The following is a 19,647-nucleotide window of genomic DNA, read 5'->3' as shown; positions in this document are numbered from 1 at the left end:
TTTTCACGTTCCTTTGTTTCTCAGCATATTGGCTCCACCCTGATTTCGCGGTTTCTGTTGTAAGAGCTGCATTTCTTTCTACAATCCATAGTCCCATCAGGAAACACAATGTCTGGGTAAGTGAGGCTGCTCCCCACTTAGGCCGACCTCATGTTCCCAGTCCTTCCACATCACAGGTTTCCATCACATCTGCTCTATCGTCTCTCTCCTGGCTGTGTGTCCAGATGAGCGCAGAGATCTCCACCAGGGCTCTCTATGCAGCGTACTCTGTGCTTAATCCCCACAAAACAACCTCGGGTGCCCTGAGTGAGGAGGCACAGAGCCAGGGCAAAGCAGCAACTTCTGTTCATTTTCCCCGATTGCTGCCCTGGGCAACGTGTGTGGCCACTTAGTTTTGCAACAGCTCGTCCAGAAGCCAGCTCTGGTGACCATGTACCCTTAAAGGATGAGAAATTGCCTCCAGTCCTGGGCTTGTAATCAGATCAACCAAGGATCCCACTTCTCAGAATGGAATGGCTATTTTTAAAAGTTGGAAAAACTGAGTCAGGGGAAGTGAGGATGAAGTTCACCTATCTGTCAGCCCCATCGTCGTTACCATCAACTCTCTTGCCTGGAATGGTGAATAGGATTGATAAGCGTGGTGTCTCTCCCGATTGGACAGGAGACCCCAAATGTAGGGGCAACCCAACTGAGTGGAAGCTAGCGGCATGGACAGCGAAAGGATTCATCCAAAGCAGAAGAAAAGTGGTAGAAATTTACCAAACACACCACAAGGGAGTTGTAGGCAAGACAGGGAGGGACAGGCTGTCTGCCACAAGGCAGTGGGTGGGGACCATATTTAAAGGGGGAAGGTGAAGAGGTCTGGCGATGTATGGGATCTTCCCTTTTCTGGTGACTGCACCTGGTTGTAAGCAGCCCATTGGTCAGTGAGGGGCTGTGGATATTTTGAGTATTTTGAGGAAGGTCCCCTGATGGGCCTGTCCATATTCAGCCACAGGGCACTTCAGGCCCTCTCTGCATTCTATTGCTCAAAACTGTGTGGCTAAAGTGGCCACACAAGTAAGATTTCTAGAAAGCTACATTTCATAAATGTGGATAGACCTATTAAGAACAAATATATTAATAGGAAATAATTTAATAAATGACTTACATATCATTTGCATCTTATACAAGTAAATAATGGTAATATCTATCTGTACAGCTAAAGAATGCTTCATGTATGTGAGCTAAGATGTACTTTAACACAAGTGAGTTGAATATGAGCTTTCCCTGTTCACAGGAAAATCCACAGAGGCATAGAACATGTCTGTGCCAAGGTTCCTGGGCCAGTGGTTGCCAGAATCAGGACTAAAACTCTGGCCTTCCTCCAGAGTGTGGGCTTCTCTTTATCCCATCATGTTGCCACAAAGCAGGATGGAAATACAGGAATTCCACATTACAGCCCGGACTGGGGTGACACTTGACTTATGCCAGAAGGCTGCCTAGAAGAGGTTTGAGAAGTTCTAGGAAAGCTGGTTATGTTTTCTTCAAACCAAGATGTTTGGTAAGTGAATTCGGGGTGGTGGCCTGGTAGTAGCAGGCGGGGTTGTGGGGTCCTCCCGACATGTCGTCTTCCATTTGCATTTAGATAAGACCTGGCAGGGAATTGTACAGCCCATTGCAGAATTAAGTTTGAGTTGGTGTGATCTGAAACGCAGACAGTTTATCTGTCTCTAAAAGTCAAAAGCACAATATCTAGGACTGGGATCGGGAAATGTATGTGAGAACTTTCTAGCCCTAAGAGTTCCCATCCGGCAATAGGTCACAGCTCTTCTAACATGAACCACAGCTTTGCAATCAGAATAAAAGTCTACAATTACAACCATTCTTTGGAATCCACTCAGCAAAGGAGGACATTCCTTGGCCGGTTTAGAAAAACCAGTGCACATTTGCACTGGGAAAGGAATGCAGTCTGGAAGACTGGCCAATGATTTACAGATTATGTCTCCTACTAACTAAAAAAAGACTAAGGAAAGGAGGTTCAAAAACATAATTCTGCCACAGCCTCAAACATGCTTACCGGAGAAGCAGGGTGTGTGAGACAGTGGGGACGTGGTAGAAGCAGTGAAGGAGAAACAGAATTCAGTGGCGGACGAGCTAGATCTGAGTGTTGCCTGGCTAAGGGATAAGCATCTTAATCCTAATCTCTTGGGTTTTCATAGCAGTTGTGGCTTTCCAAGATGATCCTTATCTCAATGTGTTAAAAACTATAAAAGACTTGGTAGGATCCAGCCGAGCGGCTCCGTTTCCACCTTCTAGATGAAGGCAGTGGGTTTGGGCAGAGTTGTCTCGTAGGGCCATGTTGCTGGGATGAGCCCAAAGGCATGAAGCACCTCCCGATTTCCAGGCCTGATTTCCACGAGGCGACTCCCTCTCCATAGATAGGAGAAGGTCTGGGCCTGGAGCCTTAGGTGATGGGATTGACCTAGCTGGAGGGAAGAAGGGGAGGAGGAGTTCCTCTAATGGCAGCTCAGAGAAAGACGCGCAGGTAGGGAAGACGATGGCTGCCGGGGACTCTGGGAGGAAGAGGCTGGGAGGCTCAGGAGAGATCTGGGCAGGAACTGGACTGAGACAGTGTCTGGAAGATGGACAGGGAGATGGACATCTGGAGATGGCAAAGAAAAAGGCAAGCTCCAGCAGCTGACATGCATGGTAGGAAGGGCAGTAGCCCATGGCCAGTAACTCAGAGACGTTCTGCTTGTAAAGCCCCTCCAGGCTGTCATTGCCCACCGCTCCTGTCAGGTGGGCTCCATTCTCCTGGGTAGGAAGCATGTTCCAGTCCCAGCCAGCTTCCACACTCACAACTGTTAAGCCCTGTGTTCGTCTCACACCAACGGGAGACATGTAAAGATGCCCTTTGCAAGCGTGTCAGCGTCCAGGAGCTCCCAGCTCACTTGCCTCAGGTGTCTGAGGAGGTGCCCGAGGCCAGCCCCGTGCTCACCTCCTGGATGTTCTGCTTCGCGCGGCTGTCAGAGGGATGCATAATCGTCCCCATCACCTTCATGTTGCCGCAGACGACCAGGGCTTCATCTGGGGCGTCTGTATTTATTCCCACTCGACTATGACAAATGACAGATTCTGGAACTTGTCCTCGCTGCCATAATACATCACTGTCATTTTCAAACTGCCCTGGGTTAGAGGCCTGGAAAAAATACATAAATATGTTACAATTATAGTTAGAGTAGCGGGAATAGATGGTTGCTTTATTCCTCCAAGCAAAGAAGACAGAATGTTAATCTAAGTCTTTCACCTGAGAACCCTATGTTGGGTGAGATCCTGACATAGCCAAAAAATTGTGGCCCCAGGAGAGCCAGGAGGGCCCCCCCTAACTTCTCTGTTGCCCACAGGCAGGAGCTCAGAATGCCATGGTTTGGGACGTCCAGGCTCTATTGCAACTATCTCGAAATGAGAATGTGTCAGTTACAGTGGGTAGATGATAAGGAAGAAGGGAACCCAAAATGACCTTCTTTTCAGGGATAATAAGAATAATGATTTAAAACCAGAACCTTACATCAGAAGACATTCTAAGCTTAGGAAAGTCCAGATACATAAAAATAGTTTGCATTTAGCTAACCCTTTTATAACTTCAAAAAACTTTAATATTTATGATTTCATACTCAATTGACAAGCAAACAACAGTACAAGTATATTTAATACACCTCAACTATTCCCTAAACACAGATGACACAGAAGGAAGAATGACAACAGCTACATTTGTTTGAGCTAGTCCACACCCCCACTCTATGAGATCTATACCATCAGCCTCATTTTGCAGTTATCCAGAAGCCTCAGAAAAGAGCAACAAATTGCCCAAGGCCACAAAGCTCGTAAATTCTGGAGCTGGACTTATAGTTCCTTTAATCATTAAAGAATGAGTCTAACTTTTCCTATTAGAAGTAATCCTGGCGGGGGGCACCTGGGTGGCTCAGTTGGTTAAGCATCTGCCTTCAGCTCAGATCATGATCCCAGGGTCCTGGGATTGAGCCCGGCGTCTGGCTCCTTGCTCAGCAGGGAGTCTGCTTCTCTCTCTCTCTCTCTCTCTCTCTCTCTCTCTCTCTCTCCCTCTCCCTCTGCTTGCTCTCTCTCAAATAAATAAACTAAAATAAAATGTAACCCTGACCAAATGCAGTCTTCAAAGAGAATCCAAGTGAAACTATGAAAACCAGACAAAGTTCTGGAGATTTTACTTTTTTTTTTTTTTTTAAAGATTTTATTTATTTATTTGACAGATGGAAATCACAAGTAGGCAGAGAGGCAGGCAGAGAGAGAGAGGAAGGGAACCATGCTCCCCACTGAGCAGAGTGCCCGATGCAGGGCTCGATCCCAGGACCCCAGGATCATGACCTGAGCCAAAGCCAGAGGCCTTAACCCACTGAGCCACCCAGGCGCCCCTGAAGATTTTACTCTTAACTAAAATTCTCTGCTGAAGAATTTTTCACTCTACTGGCTTCCTTCATCTCCACCTCCTGTGGCTGCTGAATATATTTCCAAATATCTTTAAGTAAGGTTCTCTGAATCCCTCCAAATCCTCACAAAAAAATTAATTTGTTTTTAAAATTATGACCTATTGTTCTAAATCTGATTTTTCTGTGTTTGAGGTAAGCTGTCACAAATTCAGACAAACACTATAGACTGTGATCATCTAAAAGGTTAACACTCTTGCAATGTCTTCACGCTGCCTTTCTGGGTAGTGCAGGAGACATTGTGAACTCAGGACCTGAATATGCATAGATTAACTCTGGAGAATACCCAAGACACCAATAGCAATGGTTTCTTCAAGAACAGGAATCGGGCGATGTAGAAATTGGGCTGGGAAGCAGATTCACTACTTAACATACACACTCTTTGTATTGTTGGGATGTTTTTACCATAAGCATGTGCTACCCATTTCAAAATAATAATTTTTAAAAACCCACAAAGTTTATTTCTTAGCTTAGGTTCAATGAAAGAACTTTTAGGTGTCTTCAACTTTTTCACTCTTGCCTATTTGAACCCAGAACTGCTTAGAAGACTCAACCACTGACATTTGATAGACAAAAGCAGTAAAAGAATAGAAAGTAACGACTTTGAACATTGTTTTGTGTGAATTCACTTAAACAAAGTGCTTTGATACAAGGTCCCAAGAGCCCCCTCGGTAGTGAATGGCAAATTGGCTTTGACTCAAATCCTTTTATTGCAAGCAATCAACTAAATCCAAAGGTATACCATATAAATGCTGATGCATTTTGCTCTACTCTGAACATAATGAGCCACTTCAAGGAAACAAAACAGACAGTGATGGATTTTTTTTTTCTTAATGAGCTTTGGGATAATTATTATCATAAACTTCATATCACGTTAAACAGCAGATGTAACTAGACTTACTTTTTTGGAACAGTTATAACAATCTCACATAGCTTTCATCAGATGAAAACTCAAATCCCTAAAATACATTCAAGTCATCTTGGAAAGGGCCACAGATCTGCAATTTTTTTTTACATGTATAGACCTATGGAGGGGTCTGTCTCATCAGTAATGGGAAATGTTATAAAGTCTCTGAACTTTTTCCCCTTCTTTGGTATCCGCAATCTTAATGGGTCAAAGCAAACTGTAATGTACTACCTCTTTCTGGAATTATGAAGTGGTGTTCCCATGTGGTCCAAGAGTGGTTCACTGATATCAAACCTCAAAATGAATTAAAATCTCTAAAATACTTTCATTATTTATCCCACAGCCCTATATACTTAGGGAAGACCAGAACAGTTTAATCTGTTATGACACAAACTGGCTGTGTGATCTTGGGGCAGTCACTTAACATTTCTGTACCAGCTTTTCTTCTTTGAAGCTTAAAAATAATAATGACTTCTTGACTATCTCATAGTGTTATGGGAACTTACTGAAACCATGTATATATGAATACTTCTTAAAAATGAGGATGAGAGAGTCAAACTGTCCTTAACACACTGCTGTGCATAGCAACTACTGTCCAATGGACATATCTCCTTTTATTGAGCTTTACTTTACTATACTTCCCAAATAGTACTTTTTTTTTTTTAATAAATTGCAGGTTTGTAGCAAGACTTCATCAAGCAAGTCTGTCTGTGCCACCAACTACTGATGCCACAGCATCTGCTCATCTCATGTCTCTGCCACAAATTTGGTAATTCTCACAGTATTTCAGACTTTTTCATTATTACATTTGTTATGTAATCTGTGATCAGTGATCTTTGATGTTATCATCATAATTTGCAGAGCCACAAACCATGCCCATATAAGATGGCAGAACTTCATCGATAAATGTTCTGCGTATTAGTCTAACTGTTCCACCAATGAGCCATTTCCCCACCTCTCTCTCTCCTGGGGCCTCACTATTCTTTGAGACCATCAACATTAAAATTAAGCCAATTAACAACCTATAATGGCATCTCAGTACTGAAGTGAGAGGAAGCGACATATGTCTCTCACTTTACATCAAAGGCTGGAAAGAATGAGGCTTAGTGAGAAAGGCACGTTGAAAGCCGAGATAGGCCGAAAGCACAGCCTCTTGTGCCAGACAGCCAAGTTGTGAAGGCCAAGGATATTAAAAGTGCTTCTCCAGAGAACACACAAATGGTAGGAAAGTGACCCAGCCTTACTGCTAACATGGAGAAAGTTCGAATGGTATGGACAGAAGATCAAACCAACCACCACATTGCCTTTAGCCAGAGCCTTCTCCAGAGGAGGGCCCTCCCTCTCTTCAATTCCATGAAGCCTGAGAGGTAAGGGAACTGCAGAAGAAAAGTCTGAAACTAGCAGGGTTCATGAGGTTTAAGGAAAGATGCTATATGTATAACATGAAAGGGCAAGGTGAAGCAGCAAGGGCTGCTATAGAAGCTTCTGGAGTTATCCAGAAGCTCTAGATCAACCATGAAGGTGACTATACTAAACAACAGATTTTTTTTTTTAATTATTTATTTATTTATCTATTTGAGAGAGCACAAGAGAGAGATCTGAGCCAAAATCAAGAGTTGGATGCTGGGGCGCCTGGGTGGCTCAGTGGGTTAAGCCTCTGCCTTCAGCTCAGGTCATGATCCCAGGGGCCTGGGATCGAGTCCCACATGGGGCTCTCTGCTCAGCAGGGAGCCTGCTTCTCCTCATCTCTCTCTCTGTCTGTCTCTCTGCCTATTTGTGATCTCTCTCTCTGTCAAATAAATAAATAAAATATTTAAAAAAAAAAAAAAGAGTTGGATGCTTACCTGACTGAGTCACTCGGGCACCCTAAACAAAAGATTTTTTAATGTAGATGAAATAGGGTTCTACTGGAAGAGGATGCCATCTAGAACTTTCATACCTAGAGAGAAGTTAATGCCTGGCTTCAAAGCTTCCAAGGACAGGCTGACTCTAAGTTGAAGTCAGTGTTCACAGACCATTCTGAAAAGCTTCAGGCCCTTAAGAATTTATGCTAAATCTACTCTGCCTGGGGTCTGTAAATGGAACAAAACCTAGATGATAGCATATCTGTTTATAACATGGTTTATTCAGTATTTTAAGCCCACTGTTAAGACTTACAACTCAGGAAAGATTTCTTTCCAAATATGACTGTTCAGAGCACCTGAGCAGCTCAGTCAGCTAAGCATCCAACTCTTGATTTCAGCTCAAGACATGAGCTCAGGGTCTGGAGAGTGATCTCCACACTCAGCAGGGAATCTGCTTGAGATTCTATCTGTCCCTTTCCCTCCACCCCTCTTTCCCCCTGCACTCTCTTTCTTTCTCTCAAATAAATATATATATTTTTAAACTACAGATTTATTTGTCAGAGAGAGAGAGAGAGGGAGCGACAGAGAGAAAGAGAGAGCATGAACAGGAGGAGTGGCCAGTAGAGGCAGAAGCAGGTTCTCCACTGAGCAAGGAGCCCAATGAGGGACTTGAACCCAGGACCCTGGGATCATGACTTGAGCTGAAGGCAGACGCTTAACCAACTAAGCCACCCAGGTGTCCCTCAAATAAATCTTTAAAATAAAAAAGTCTCCTTCAGGGCACCTGGGTGGCTCAGTGGGTTAAGCCGCTGCCTTCGGCTCGGGTCATGATCTCAGGGTCCTGGGATCGAGTCCCGCATCGGGCTCTCTGCTCAGCAGGGAGCCTGCTTCCTCCTCTCTCTCTCTCTCTGCCTACTTGTGATCTCTCTCTGTCAAATAAATAAATAAAATCTTTAAAAAAAAAAGAAAGTCTCCTGCATCTTAAAAAAAATTTATACTCACACACTCATATATAAAACTGCTCATTGATAATACACCCGGTCACCCAAGAGCTCTGATGGAGATGTACAATGAGATTAATGTTGCTTTCATGCCTGTTCACACAACATCTATTCTATGACCTGTGGATCAAGGAGTCATTTTGACTTTCAAGTCTTATTATTTAAGAAATACGTTTCATAAGGCTATAGCTGCCGTCTACAGTGATTTCTCTGATGGATCTGGGCAAATTAAGCTGAAAACCTGTAAAGGATTTAGCATTCTAGATGTCATTAAGGACATTCCTGATTCATGGAAAAGGTGGGAAAATCCACACTAATAGGAGTTTGGAAGAAGTTGATTCCAACCCTCATAGAGGACTTCGAGAGGTTCAAGGCTTTAGCAGAGGGAGGAAACTGCAGATGTGGTGGAAATAGGAAGAGAACTACCATCAGAAGTGGAGCCTGAAGATGGGACTGAATTGCTACCATCTTACGGTAAAACTTTCATGAACGAGGACTTGTTTTTTAGGGATGGGCACAGAAAGTGGTTTCTTGAGATAGAATCTACTCCTGTTAAAAGATTCTGTGAAGACCTAGAGAGATGCACGAATTCTGAGGGAAGCTCCATTCGCTGTGTAAAGTGTAAATGGCGCCCTCTGCAGGTGCTTGGAAAACGAAACAGCAATGAATATAGTAAACTCGAGGCCGTTCTAAGTTTGGAATGGAAAGCTGGAATTTCTTTGCTTCACTGTTGTTGGGCTTCTAAAGCAGCAAAGAGCATACTAGGAAAGCTTGAGTTGAGGAAGACAATTTATAGCAAATAAATTTTTGTTCCTGTTGAAAGGGATGTGGAAAATGGGACTAGAAATTCTCCCTATCAGTGCTACTCCAAGTGTGGTCTGAAGGTCAGCAGCCTCTCCTGGAAACTTGTTAGAAATGTATATCTAAAATATTGAATCAGAAGCTGTGGAGGGAGGACCCAGGAATCTCTGTTTTACTCACTGGGGGATTTTTGGTCCCATATATTCCTGGTCAAGTTACCCCTTTCAGAGTTAACAAAAGTTGAATCCAAACCATGGGGTGAAGTGGACATTGCTCCACATACTGATTGCTTTGGGTAAAAAAAAAAAAAAATTCATCTGAACTCCAGAAGACAGATGTGTGTGGCAGGGGGTGGGGGTGGGGCGGGGATGGGGAGGGAAGGGAGGTTAGTGGAAAAGGGCAAGCCGGGCCCTGGGGTGGCTCTGCTCTATGCCCATCCTTCCCCATCCTTGCAGCTGTATCCTTTCTTTTGCTTTCTCTGTCCTTGTTTGTTGGTTTCTCATTAGGACAGTGCAGTTTGCAGGGCAGTAAGGGGGCATTTCTTAGGGACATGCATGTTTTTATTCTTCTGGAAAAGAAACTGGAATAATGTATTCATTTTCAAAACTAGGAAACCCCGGTGCGTCTTTGAAAGGCAGACAAAAGTAATCATCCCTCCTGCGTACAACACAGCACTCCAAACCAGGTTTAATTATGTGTTTTAGAAGGAAAGTGGAGCTGAATGAAAACCTAGTCATTAACAAGGAGAATCTGAAGGAACTCCATGGAAGAATGCTCCCCAAAACAAAAGACCTGGGAAATAAATCTGTCTTTGGAGTAAACCTTAATTTCCATGAAATTGATCAATCTACACGACAGGACCATAATCTATCTCTAAAGCTGTTTTGATTGACAACCCAGATGAACCATTCCTGGGTCTTGCCCATCATACCCTCCCTAAGGAGAATTCTGACAAGCTTGGTCTCTGAAGCCTTTCTGGAAGCTGGAAACTCATCTAGTCCACGCCTCCTACATTTGCCCTTACATTAATCTCAGCTCTTGGGAGGAATGATTCTTAGGCCTCAAAATTAACCTGCATTTGCTCAGTGCAATTTGCCATTCTCTGTATAACGCAGTCTGCTCTTATAACATTGTTCAGTTGTCAAATTTTTCTCCCTTTATTCTGGAGCTCAAACTAACAGACCCAGGCTATGGCCCAAGAGGACACATCTGGCTTTTTGGGAGAATGTGAGCTGGTCTGCCCTCTGTCTGACCATAGATATACGTCCAAGGCATATACCTATAGAATCTTAGGGGCAGGAAATGTGTCATGTGAATGTTTCAAAAACTCCCTGATTCAAACAACATCACCATATCTGAAGCTCGTTTTTTTTTTCTCTTGGTTGGTTTAAACGTTAATTAAATAGATTCAAAACTGCATTCATTTTCACTTCTGCATTTGGGGTTAGAACGAAATAGAATCAAAGAGATATTTCTAGTTTGGGGGAGGGGTAGAATGGTTGACTGCATTACCATTCTCCCTCTTCTCGTTGTTGCTAGAGTGACCCCTGAATGACCAGCATACTTCTAGACTAGGGCATTCTCTTTAACCAAAACTTATGGCTAGAAGACTGCAATCAAATCTGGAATGCAATCATTTCTTTAAAATAAAAATTTAGTGAATAACATGACACCCAATGTATACTAAGTATAATTTAATATTTTTTAGTATTCATTCCGAATATGAATTGTAGGAACACTCAACTTTTCAAAGTGATCTTGAGTTAAATGATCATGACGTTTCGGATAGGAGGAGGCACCAGTGAATAGAGTTCTGGTAACAGAATACTAGACAGTAGTGCTCTCTCGTGTTGCTGCCTTGTGGGCTTCACCACAGCCAGAGAACAGAACTGGCAGCAGGAAATGGAGAAAACAGACACCTTGTACATTATTCAAGGTACACGGGTGACTAGCAGGCTGCCTGACTCAGGCATGAGTTTCCTAGCTCAAAGCTGCACTTTCGTAATATCTAACCTATGCTAACTCTGAAAAGAATGGTTTTTCCTGTGAAAAACCAGAAGCAATAAGTGACCCAGACTTCCAGACTCTACTTTTAAATCATGTTTGTTAGGGCAACACACAATCCCAGAGGTCATTAGGCGAGATGTCCAAGATTGCCCTGCAGCCCGCTGTGGGTGGAGAACCACTGCCCTTGGCCCATGACCCAGGAAGAGGGCCCCACCTGCCTTCGCTTGAATGGCACTCTGTTTGCCACAGATTGGATCAGGTCCCACAAAAATGGCAGGGACGAAGCCTAGCCCTGGGACATCCAAACACAAGTGTTTTACCTCATTTCCATCGTTACGTCACCTCCACTGAAACTCATTTAAGGATTTCCACTTACAAGTGGCTTCCTATTTTTAATTGATTAGAAGAATTACACAGAGAGCCCTGTGTTTCAGAATGGCTCAACCCAAGAAAGGAAAGACTCCTCTCGCCAAAGAGGCAGATCTGGTCCACAGGCCAAAGAGTAACAGCCACAGAAGTTGCTGTACTCAATGATTTTTCCTGTTGGGCTTTACGTGTCCTCCCCGTGGCACGACACAGCCCTTCCTTGGCTGCCAGGCCTGTGGTGACCCGTTACCTTAAGCCCCCGGTATTCTCAGCGGTGGCCAGCCAGGCCTCACACAGCTGCAGCTCCAGCTGCCAACAGCTTTCTGTTTCTGTGGCTGCCAAGATTCCTGTCCACAGCTGTGACCAATCATTCACTCAGCAAGACGTGCTGAACCGTTACCATGTGGTAGGCAGGGGCCCAGATGTTCCCTGGGTCACCAGTCACACTGGGGTATGAAATGCCTTCTTTCTACTTTTGGGATCAGAGTAAACCCCGTCATTCACAAACCCAGTGATCACCAGGAGTTTCCTGGTCTCTTGAGCCTCAGCCCCTCTGCATGCAAAGAAGCTAACATAAACGTGACGCAGTATACAATGGTGTCACATGTAAATTAGTCAGCCCAGTGCCAGGGCCAGTTTCTCAACTGCAGCACTACTGACATTTTGGAAGGGGGATCTCGTTCATTGTAAGGCCCTGAGCAGCACCTCCAGCCTGGACCCACTATAGGCCAGTAGCACCCCTAACTGTGACAACCAAAAAATGTTGGCACACATTGCCATATGACCTTTGAGGGACAAAAGTTCTGGCTGAGAACCATTACATGGAAATGAAAATAATAAAACCTGCCTTTACTATGAGCCATTGAGAAACAGCTCGCTTCGAGCATGCCACTGAAAAGTAAATTCAAAAAAAATTTTTTTTTAATTTTAAAAAAAGAAAAGAAAATGCAAATTCTCCTTGAGAGGAGAAAAGCAGGTGGGCTCAGAAACGTTAAGGAACTGAAGCTTACCCTTACAATGATCCGTTCAGAGATGTGGGCAGACAGTAGGTAGAACTGGTCTTGGTGCACAGCATACAGCCCAACCACCAGCATGAAGTATCTACCTCAGAAACAGCAGATAACATGTCAGGAAAGAGAAACAGAATTTGTGCCATCAAACACCACCCGATGCTTAAAAGTGAATTTACCTAGATAGCTTTGCATGCTTAAAGACTTTCTATTCTGTTCTAAGTTGCCCTTCCTGTGAAATCAAAAAGCAGTTGATTCACTCAATATTGTTGTGGGCCCTCCCTCTGCCCACTCTGGGGTATCTGTGAGCTGTTCCAGAAGCCCACAGCATAGCACTGCTCACAGGCAGACACACAACAGACGGCCACCTAAGAGGTCCCTCTGCCCAGAGCCACCCAAGCTATGCACCCAGTCCCAGCAGGGCCCTTCCTTCCCACACCGTCTGCTCTTGGTCAGGCCCCCTGTTTACCCCCCATTCAAGACCTTACTCAAAGACCTCAACCCTCCCCTCCAGTTGCTCCCAGTGCAATTTTCATCAACGTTACTTCTGTTATTTCTTCCTGTGTAATACTGATGTGGCATTTTTAAGATCAGATCATTTCTTGAAAGTCAAAATGAAACTATCCCTCTGAGAGAAGCTTTGGCTTTAAGAACTGGATGCAAAAACCTTGCCTCCTTCTTCTATAACTCCACAGATGTCTGATCCTCAGAGAATAATAGTTTTCCCCGGTATTGAAAAAAACACTAATAGTAAAATAATTGTTATTTTCCTTATAATCATTAGCCATCATCTGAGTCCTCAAAATGTGCAATATGCTTGGTTAAGCAATTTATCTACAGTATCTCACTTAGAACCCTAAGAACAACCCGACTGGAGCAGGATATAAACATTGTCCCCATTTTACAGGATGGATGAAGTGACATGCTCGAGGTCACCCAGCTAGTATATGGCAGTATCAAATTCAAACTCAAGTCTTTCCAACTCCAATACTTATGTACTAAAACCAGTATTCCCAAATTTGAATATGCATCTAGGTCACCTGGAGGATTTGTTAAAATACAAATTATTGGGCCCCACCCCAGAGTTTTTGGTTCAGTAGGTCTTTGGTGAGGCCTGAGAAATTGTACCTCTAAAAAGTGTCCAGGGGACACCATCTCTGCTAGTCTGGGACCACAGTAGGAGATCCAGAGACTTAAATTATTAATGCAAGTTCTTTTTTTTTTTAACCAAAAAAAGCGATCACAGAGCTCCAGGACTCAAGGCTTTATACTGGTGACAAGAACACAGGTTAGAGCAGGGTGGTCTGACGGTCCTCAGCCTTTGGACAACAGTGAGGCATAAACGTGTGGTCACTCCAGAGAATCAGGGATGGAATTAAGGCAGATTTGGGGCTGGACAGGGGAGCAGGCACTGTAGGGGCTGAGGAAGGACAAGGAAGACGACTGAGGGTAAATGAGATGTGGCAATAAATGGGAAGAGTCCAAGATGAGAGAAAGGGGCCACAGAGACTGGAGACGGGAGACCGGAGACCCGGCATGTAGGCTGGTCCGGCCAAGCGTATCAGAGGGGCCTCTAGAGGGCGCCAGCTAGTCAGATGGAGTCCCCGGCCATGGAGGGGCATACACAGGAATGCCAGTACCTCTGGTCAGGATTTGGTTTTCCCTTCTTCCTCATGTTATTCGCTGTCGTCTCACTAAAGTGTAACCGACCCAGCGTAACTTTGGTGACCTGGTCGGCCGGCAGGTCGATTCTAAAACAAACAGCAGAAATACCAAGACACTGTGAGAGAATATGGACTCTAGATCACCTCTACCTTGTTCTGAGATTCTCAGGTATGTTCAGTACCCCCCATCCCCATCACTCTGAGGAGAACAGTTTACTCCAGGCACCGATTTTTAATAAACTCTCCACAACACGGTCAGAAATGGCTGCCAGGGAACAACCAGGAAAGGTGAGATATGCTCATTTAGCAGAAGCTCAAGCCCAGAGTTTCTGACTCATAAGAGCATGTGCTCCTCATACCATGTATGCGTTCTTTTAATTCCACAATGGGAAGAGAAGACTTTTCATTTGTGCCTCTGCCATTGTTGCTAGAGCACTTGCGTCCTGACAAGCAATGCCTGTAATTTCCTCGTGAATTCCTTGGCATCCCCTTCACATATTTGCCTCCTCCTGGCTTGGCTCCCAAGGAAGACCCCAGACAGCCCAGCCTGGTGAGGGAGAACCAGATGCACCAGGCCTCTCGGTGATGTGTTGGCACATGTGGCTCCCACTTGAGCATCAGGCTGAGCTCCTGCCTGATCTCTCCAGGCAGTGGGATCACCTTCTTTCCAGCCCAGATGGGACTGACTCAAGTTCAAAACACTGAGATGTGTCAACTACATCCCAGCCAAACTGTCAAAAAGCAAATCCCACTCCAAGTCATTCCACAGGGTGAACGCTCACTTTGGACTGCCATATTGCTTTGGGTAATGCCAGTCATCTATTTTGGAACCCCTTGGGCAGTCAATCCACATAGCTTTAAAAAATAAGAAAAAATGAGTTTTAAGTACAGCATGAAATTAAAAGAAAGGTCTAACCATAATCTATGTCAAGGAAACCAGGTAGTTAGCAAGAAGGTTAAAAATGGTTATAAAAAGAGTGATGACTTGGGGCACCTGGGTGGCATAGTCAGTTAAGCGTCTGACTCTTGGTTTTAGCTAGGTTTGATCTCAGGGTCTCGGGATTGAGCCCCGCATCGGGCTCCATGCCTGTGGAGTCTGCTTGGGATTCTCTCTCCCTCTCCCTTCGCCACCCCGACGGTTCCTCTCTCATGAATAAATAAATCTTTTAAAAAATAATAACGATGGGGGTGCCTGGATGGCTCAGTTGGTTAAGTGACTGCCTTCGGCTCAGGTCATGATTCCAGGGTCCTGGGATCAAACCCCACATCGGGATCCCTGCTCAGCAGAGAGTCTGCTTCTCTCTCTTCTTTTGCCAGCCACTCTGCTTACTTGTGCTCTCTATCTCTCTGTCAATTAAATAAATAAAATCTTAAATAATAATGATAATAATAATGATGATGACTTAAAATGGAGCTTTCTATAAGAATTTGTTTACAAGTGATTCAATAATTGTTCTTGTTAATAAGCATATATTTATAATATTAACATATAACTAAGGTAGTATCCACAATGGGATTTCTTTTATTTTTTTTATTTACTTTTTTACTGAAGTATAGTTGACGTAAAATGTTACAATAGTTTCAGGCGCATGACATAGTGATTCAACAACTCTATACTTAGGCTATGCTCATCACAAGTGCAGCTCCCATCTGTCACCACACAGCACCATTACAATACCACTGACTTTATTTCCTGTGCTGTACCTTTCATCCCCATGCCTTACTCATTCTATAACTAGAAGTCTCTACCTCCCACCCCCCTCCACCCATTTTACCAGTGCCTCAACTCCTCCTCTCTGGCAACCATCAGTTTGTTCTCTATATTAATAGGACTATTTCTGCTTTTTTTGGTGTGTGTATTTATTTATCTGTTTCTTTTGTTTTTTAGATTCCACCTGTAGGTGACATCATATGGTTGGTGGGATTCATTTTTGCTAAAATAAATTAGGCTACAGATATTTCTCCCAGTACATTCACAAAGGAATTCAGAAAAGAAATTCTTACTTAACAGGATTGAAAATCTTTTTGCTTCTATCTGCTTGGGATTGTTCAATAGCGATTATTTGATTGGTGGCTTCTACCTGTGGGGAACAACAAAAAGGAAATTAGTTACCAAATACATGAATTAATTTATTAACAAAAACATTCACTAGTAAGTAATGTTCAAGGACTTTAAAAGTTTTCCAAAGCAGGGCACCTGGATGGCTCAGCAGTTTAAAACCTCTGCCTTCCGCTGAGGTCATGATCTCAGGGTCCTAGAATTGAGGCCCATATTAGGCTCTCTGCTCAGCAAGGAGCCTGCTTCCTCTTCTCTCTCTGCCTGCCTCTGTGCCTACTTGTGATCTCTGTCTGTCAAATGAATAAATAAAATCTTTAAAAAAAAAAAGTTTTCCAAAGCATCATGACAGGCACTGGGCAGGAGGAACCAGTCACTGAAAAAATGTATAAGGCAATGACCTCAACCTTAAGGAGCACGCTATGGGTGAGAAAAGAAACAAATACATGTGAAACTAAACAACGAAAACACAAGACAACAGAAAACTGCAGGTGAGCAGTGACTGTGGTGTGAGCTCACAGATAATTAAAACATCAGGAGCAAAACACAGGAGCAAGGCAGCTCCAAGGGAACATGCATCCATCCATTCATTTATTCATTCATTCTGTAGATGCTTGCTGAGCACCTGCTCTGCACCAGGCATTGCTTGGGGTGAGAGAGATGAGCAGTGGACAAAATGAACAGAAACCCCAGCCCATGCACAGCTAACATTCTAATAAAAAGAAATAACAAGGAGTGCCTGGGTGGCTCAGTGGGTTAAAGCCTCTGCCTTCCGCTCAGGTCATGATCCCAGGGTCCTGGGATGGAGCCCTGCTTCCTCCTCTCTCTTTTCCTGCCTCTCTGACTACCTGTGATCTGTCTGTCAAATAAATAAATAAAATCTTAAAAAAAAAGAAATAACAATAAATAATGAAAATAAATAAAATACAGAAAACAGTATTTTTTTCAGTACTTGCTGCAAAACTCTTCTTTCTCTGAATGAATAGTGGCAAAGGTGTGGTGAGAGCTGTCCTGTCCTATATGGCTTGAGGATAATAGCATAACAACGTCTTTTCTGAAAAGCAGGTAGGCAACATACACCAAGAGTTTTAATAATGTTTATGCCCTTGATATATAAATTCTTCTGGAATGTATCCTCATGCAAAGACAGGTATACATGGACGTTTACTAAGATTGAAAATTAGCAAAACTTACAATAATGTGGGAATATGGTACACTTATACAATAGAAATTGTCATCTTTGTAAATAATATTTTATAGGGTCTTTAATAATATCATGTTATTTTCATAATATACTATTAACAATATGAGATTAATTTTAATAACAGAAAAAATCAGACTACCAAATGGTGGATCCCAAATAGGAATGCATTTTTTCTCTTCTTTACAGTTCTCTATTGTATTCCAAAATTTTCACAATGGATTCATATTACTTCCATAATCAGAAAAATATGCTTTGTTGTTGTTTGTTTATTATCTTTATTTGCTTTTGTTTTGTTTTTTGGTTTGGTTTGGTTTGGTTTAAGAGCTCAGTTTGGAGCAAGAGCAGCTGATGTGCCAATGCGTCAAGCCCTATTTGGGGAGACTCGCTGCCTAAGCTCAGGTTAATAATCAGAATAATATATGCAGATAATGGATGCTCCTTCCCCTAAATGCTGGATCTGAGGTCTTGTTGGCCTCCCAGAAGTCATCCTATCTGCATTCTAAACTCAGTTGTCTCATTTACTTATCTTAGGTGAATTGTCTAACTTTATTGTGATCAGTCTCCTCTCAGTAATCTGAAAAAGACGGAACATTGGCAAGATTAATGGCTCCTTGGCTTTTTAAAGTCAGAGACCTATTGAGAATTTGGCAAAAACTAGGAATCTACTGCCTATAAAAATGCACCAGGATCAAAAATAATAAAATATTACAGTTAGTAAGGAAGTGCCAGATTTTTATCATGAAAACTATCAAAATGTAGTTTGAAGTGATGCTCTACCAGTTTCTGAGCCAGTTTCAGCCTTCAGAAATTGCTAGCTCCCATTTCCTATGTCTTGGAACATTTATTTTTAGAAAGTATCCACCATGCTGTGAGGAAGCACAACCTATTCCACAGAAAGGTCCGCATGAAGGAGAGTCAAGGTCTTGCAGCCACAGTCTCATTTGAGCTCCTGGCCAGTGGTCAGCCCAGACATGACAGACAGATAAAGGAGCCATCTTGGAAACTGGATCCAGGCCCAGCTGAGTTGCCGCAGCGGATGGCTCCTGAAGAGAAGTGAACTGTGAGAGCCAAGCCCTAACCAACCTGCACATTTGTGACCCAAAGAGATGATTGTCATTATTATAAGTTGCTAAAAGTTTGGGGGGTAGTTGGTTATGCAGCAACAGATACCTGGAACACTTAGTAATACTGGCTTCATTAAATTGAGCTCAATAAAAGACTTACCTTAACCCCAAAAGCTTTCAAGTAAAACATTTCTATTGGCTTGAGGCCCATTTGAGTTTTGACAAATTTTGGACTTCCCCAAACTTGGATGTGGATGGTTATCTGAAAATGGTTCTTCTTTTGGCAAACAAAAGCTTCATCTGCTGGTGAAAAATTAAATCCTTTGTCTGTGACAACTCGATAGCCTATATCAGGTCTACGAAAAGAAGAATCAAGAAACCAATTTAACAAACATTTTCTACACATTTTCTTCCATCACCAATATTAATAATATAAACATTTCAAGATACACTGTGGAAAGTGACTTTTGTTATATTTAATCAATTTTGTGGATTTTTGCTCAGGAAGTGAAAATGCTGTTTCAAAACACAGATGGCTCTCTCACAGCATTTTATCTTCTCACAAGGAAGGAGCACAATTCTTGCCAAATGGAAGCATTGTCTCCTCAGCCTCTCTTTTCCTTTGTGCTTTCTAGAATTCTAATCTGACTCCACCATACATCAGAAAGATGTAGTCTAGAAGTTGAGAAGCCACTGAATTACTCAGACCTGTGAAATATCTGGGATAAAATTCATCTTTTTCTTCCTTCAAAAAAAAATGCTCTAAATGTCATCAGCAACACCTCACTCAAACAGTCCCTCTCCTGAGTGAATATTCAGCCCACATGTGGTTAGAAGAAAAAAGCAGGCTGGCCAAAATTACCAGGAATAGCTTTAAACCAGATTAACCAGAGCCAGTCAGAATACTGACTGAAAACCCATTTTCGCCAGAGTTTGGTCATCTCCTTTTTATCCTCCTCATCTGGTAATAGCACTGAAAACCTGCTATGCTGGTTGCTTCTGCTGGGAACAGAAGTGGTGAGGTGGCTAGTCAGATCCTTGCTTTATTTATCCTACCAAATTATTTTCAATATCAAGGCTTTGTGTATCTCATGTTTAATTAAAGACCTTTAAATGTTAAATAAAACTAAAACACCCCACATGTGTAATATTACTGAGCAGAGAAAAGAATATAGGTGAAACTTTTTTGGTGAGCTTTTCCCATGCATGTTGAATATTTGG

The 19,647-nt window shown here is 42.9% G+C and overlaps 1 protein-coding gene across 5 annotated transcripts in view; it reads right to left on the bottom strand.

The window, feature by feature from the left end:
- MYRFL (myelin regulatory factor like) overlaps positions 1-19,647 on the bottom strand; it is a 123,572-nt gene that overhangs the window by 45,126 nt on the left and 58,799 nt on the right. For 4 of the 5 annotated variants that reach the window (XM_045072979.1, XM_004752524.3, XM_045072981.1 and 1 more), the window contains 5 exons: positions 18,587-18,782; positions 16,107-16,183; positions 14,079-14,189; positions 12,439-12,529; positions 2,981-3,181 (listed from right to left, as the gene is read on the bottom strand). In XM_045072979.1, the coding sequence (XP_044928914.1) occupies positions 2,981-3,181; positions 12,439-12,529; positions 14,079-14,189; positions 16,107-16,183; positions 18,587-18,782 (676 nt within the window). The remainder of the gene's footprint in view (positions 1-2,980; positions 3,182-12,438; positions 12,530-14,078; positions 14,190-16,106; positions 16,184-18,586; positions 18,783-19,647) is intronic. The other variant, XM_045072980.1, reaches the window with a different exon arrangement.

This window comes from Mustela putorius, unplaced genomic scaffold, assembly GCF_011764305.1.
Source record: "Mustela putorius furo isolate JIRA1106 unplaced genomic scaffold, ASM1176430v1.1 tig00537227_pilon_pilon_pilon, whole genome shotgun sequence".
NCBI classification, from domain to species: domain Eukaryota; kingdom Metazoa; phylum Chordata; class Mammalia; order Carnivora; family Mustelidae; genus Mustela; species Mustela putorius.
This window is presented reverse-complemented; position numbering and strand designations above follow the sequence as displayed.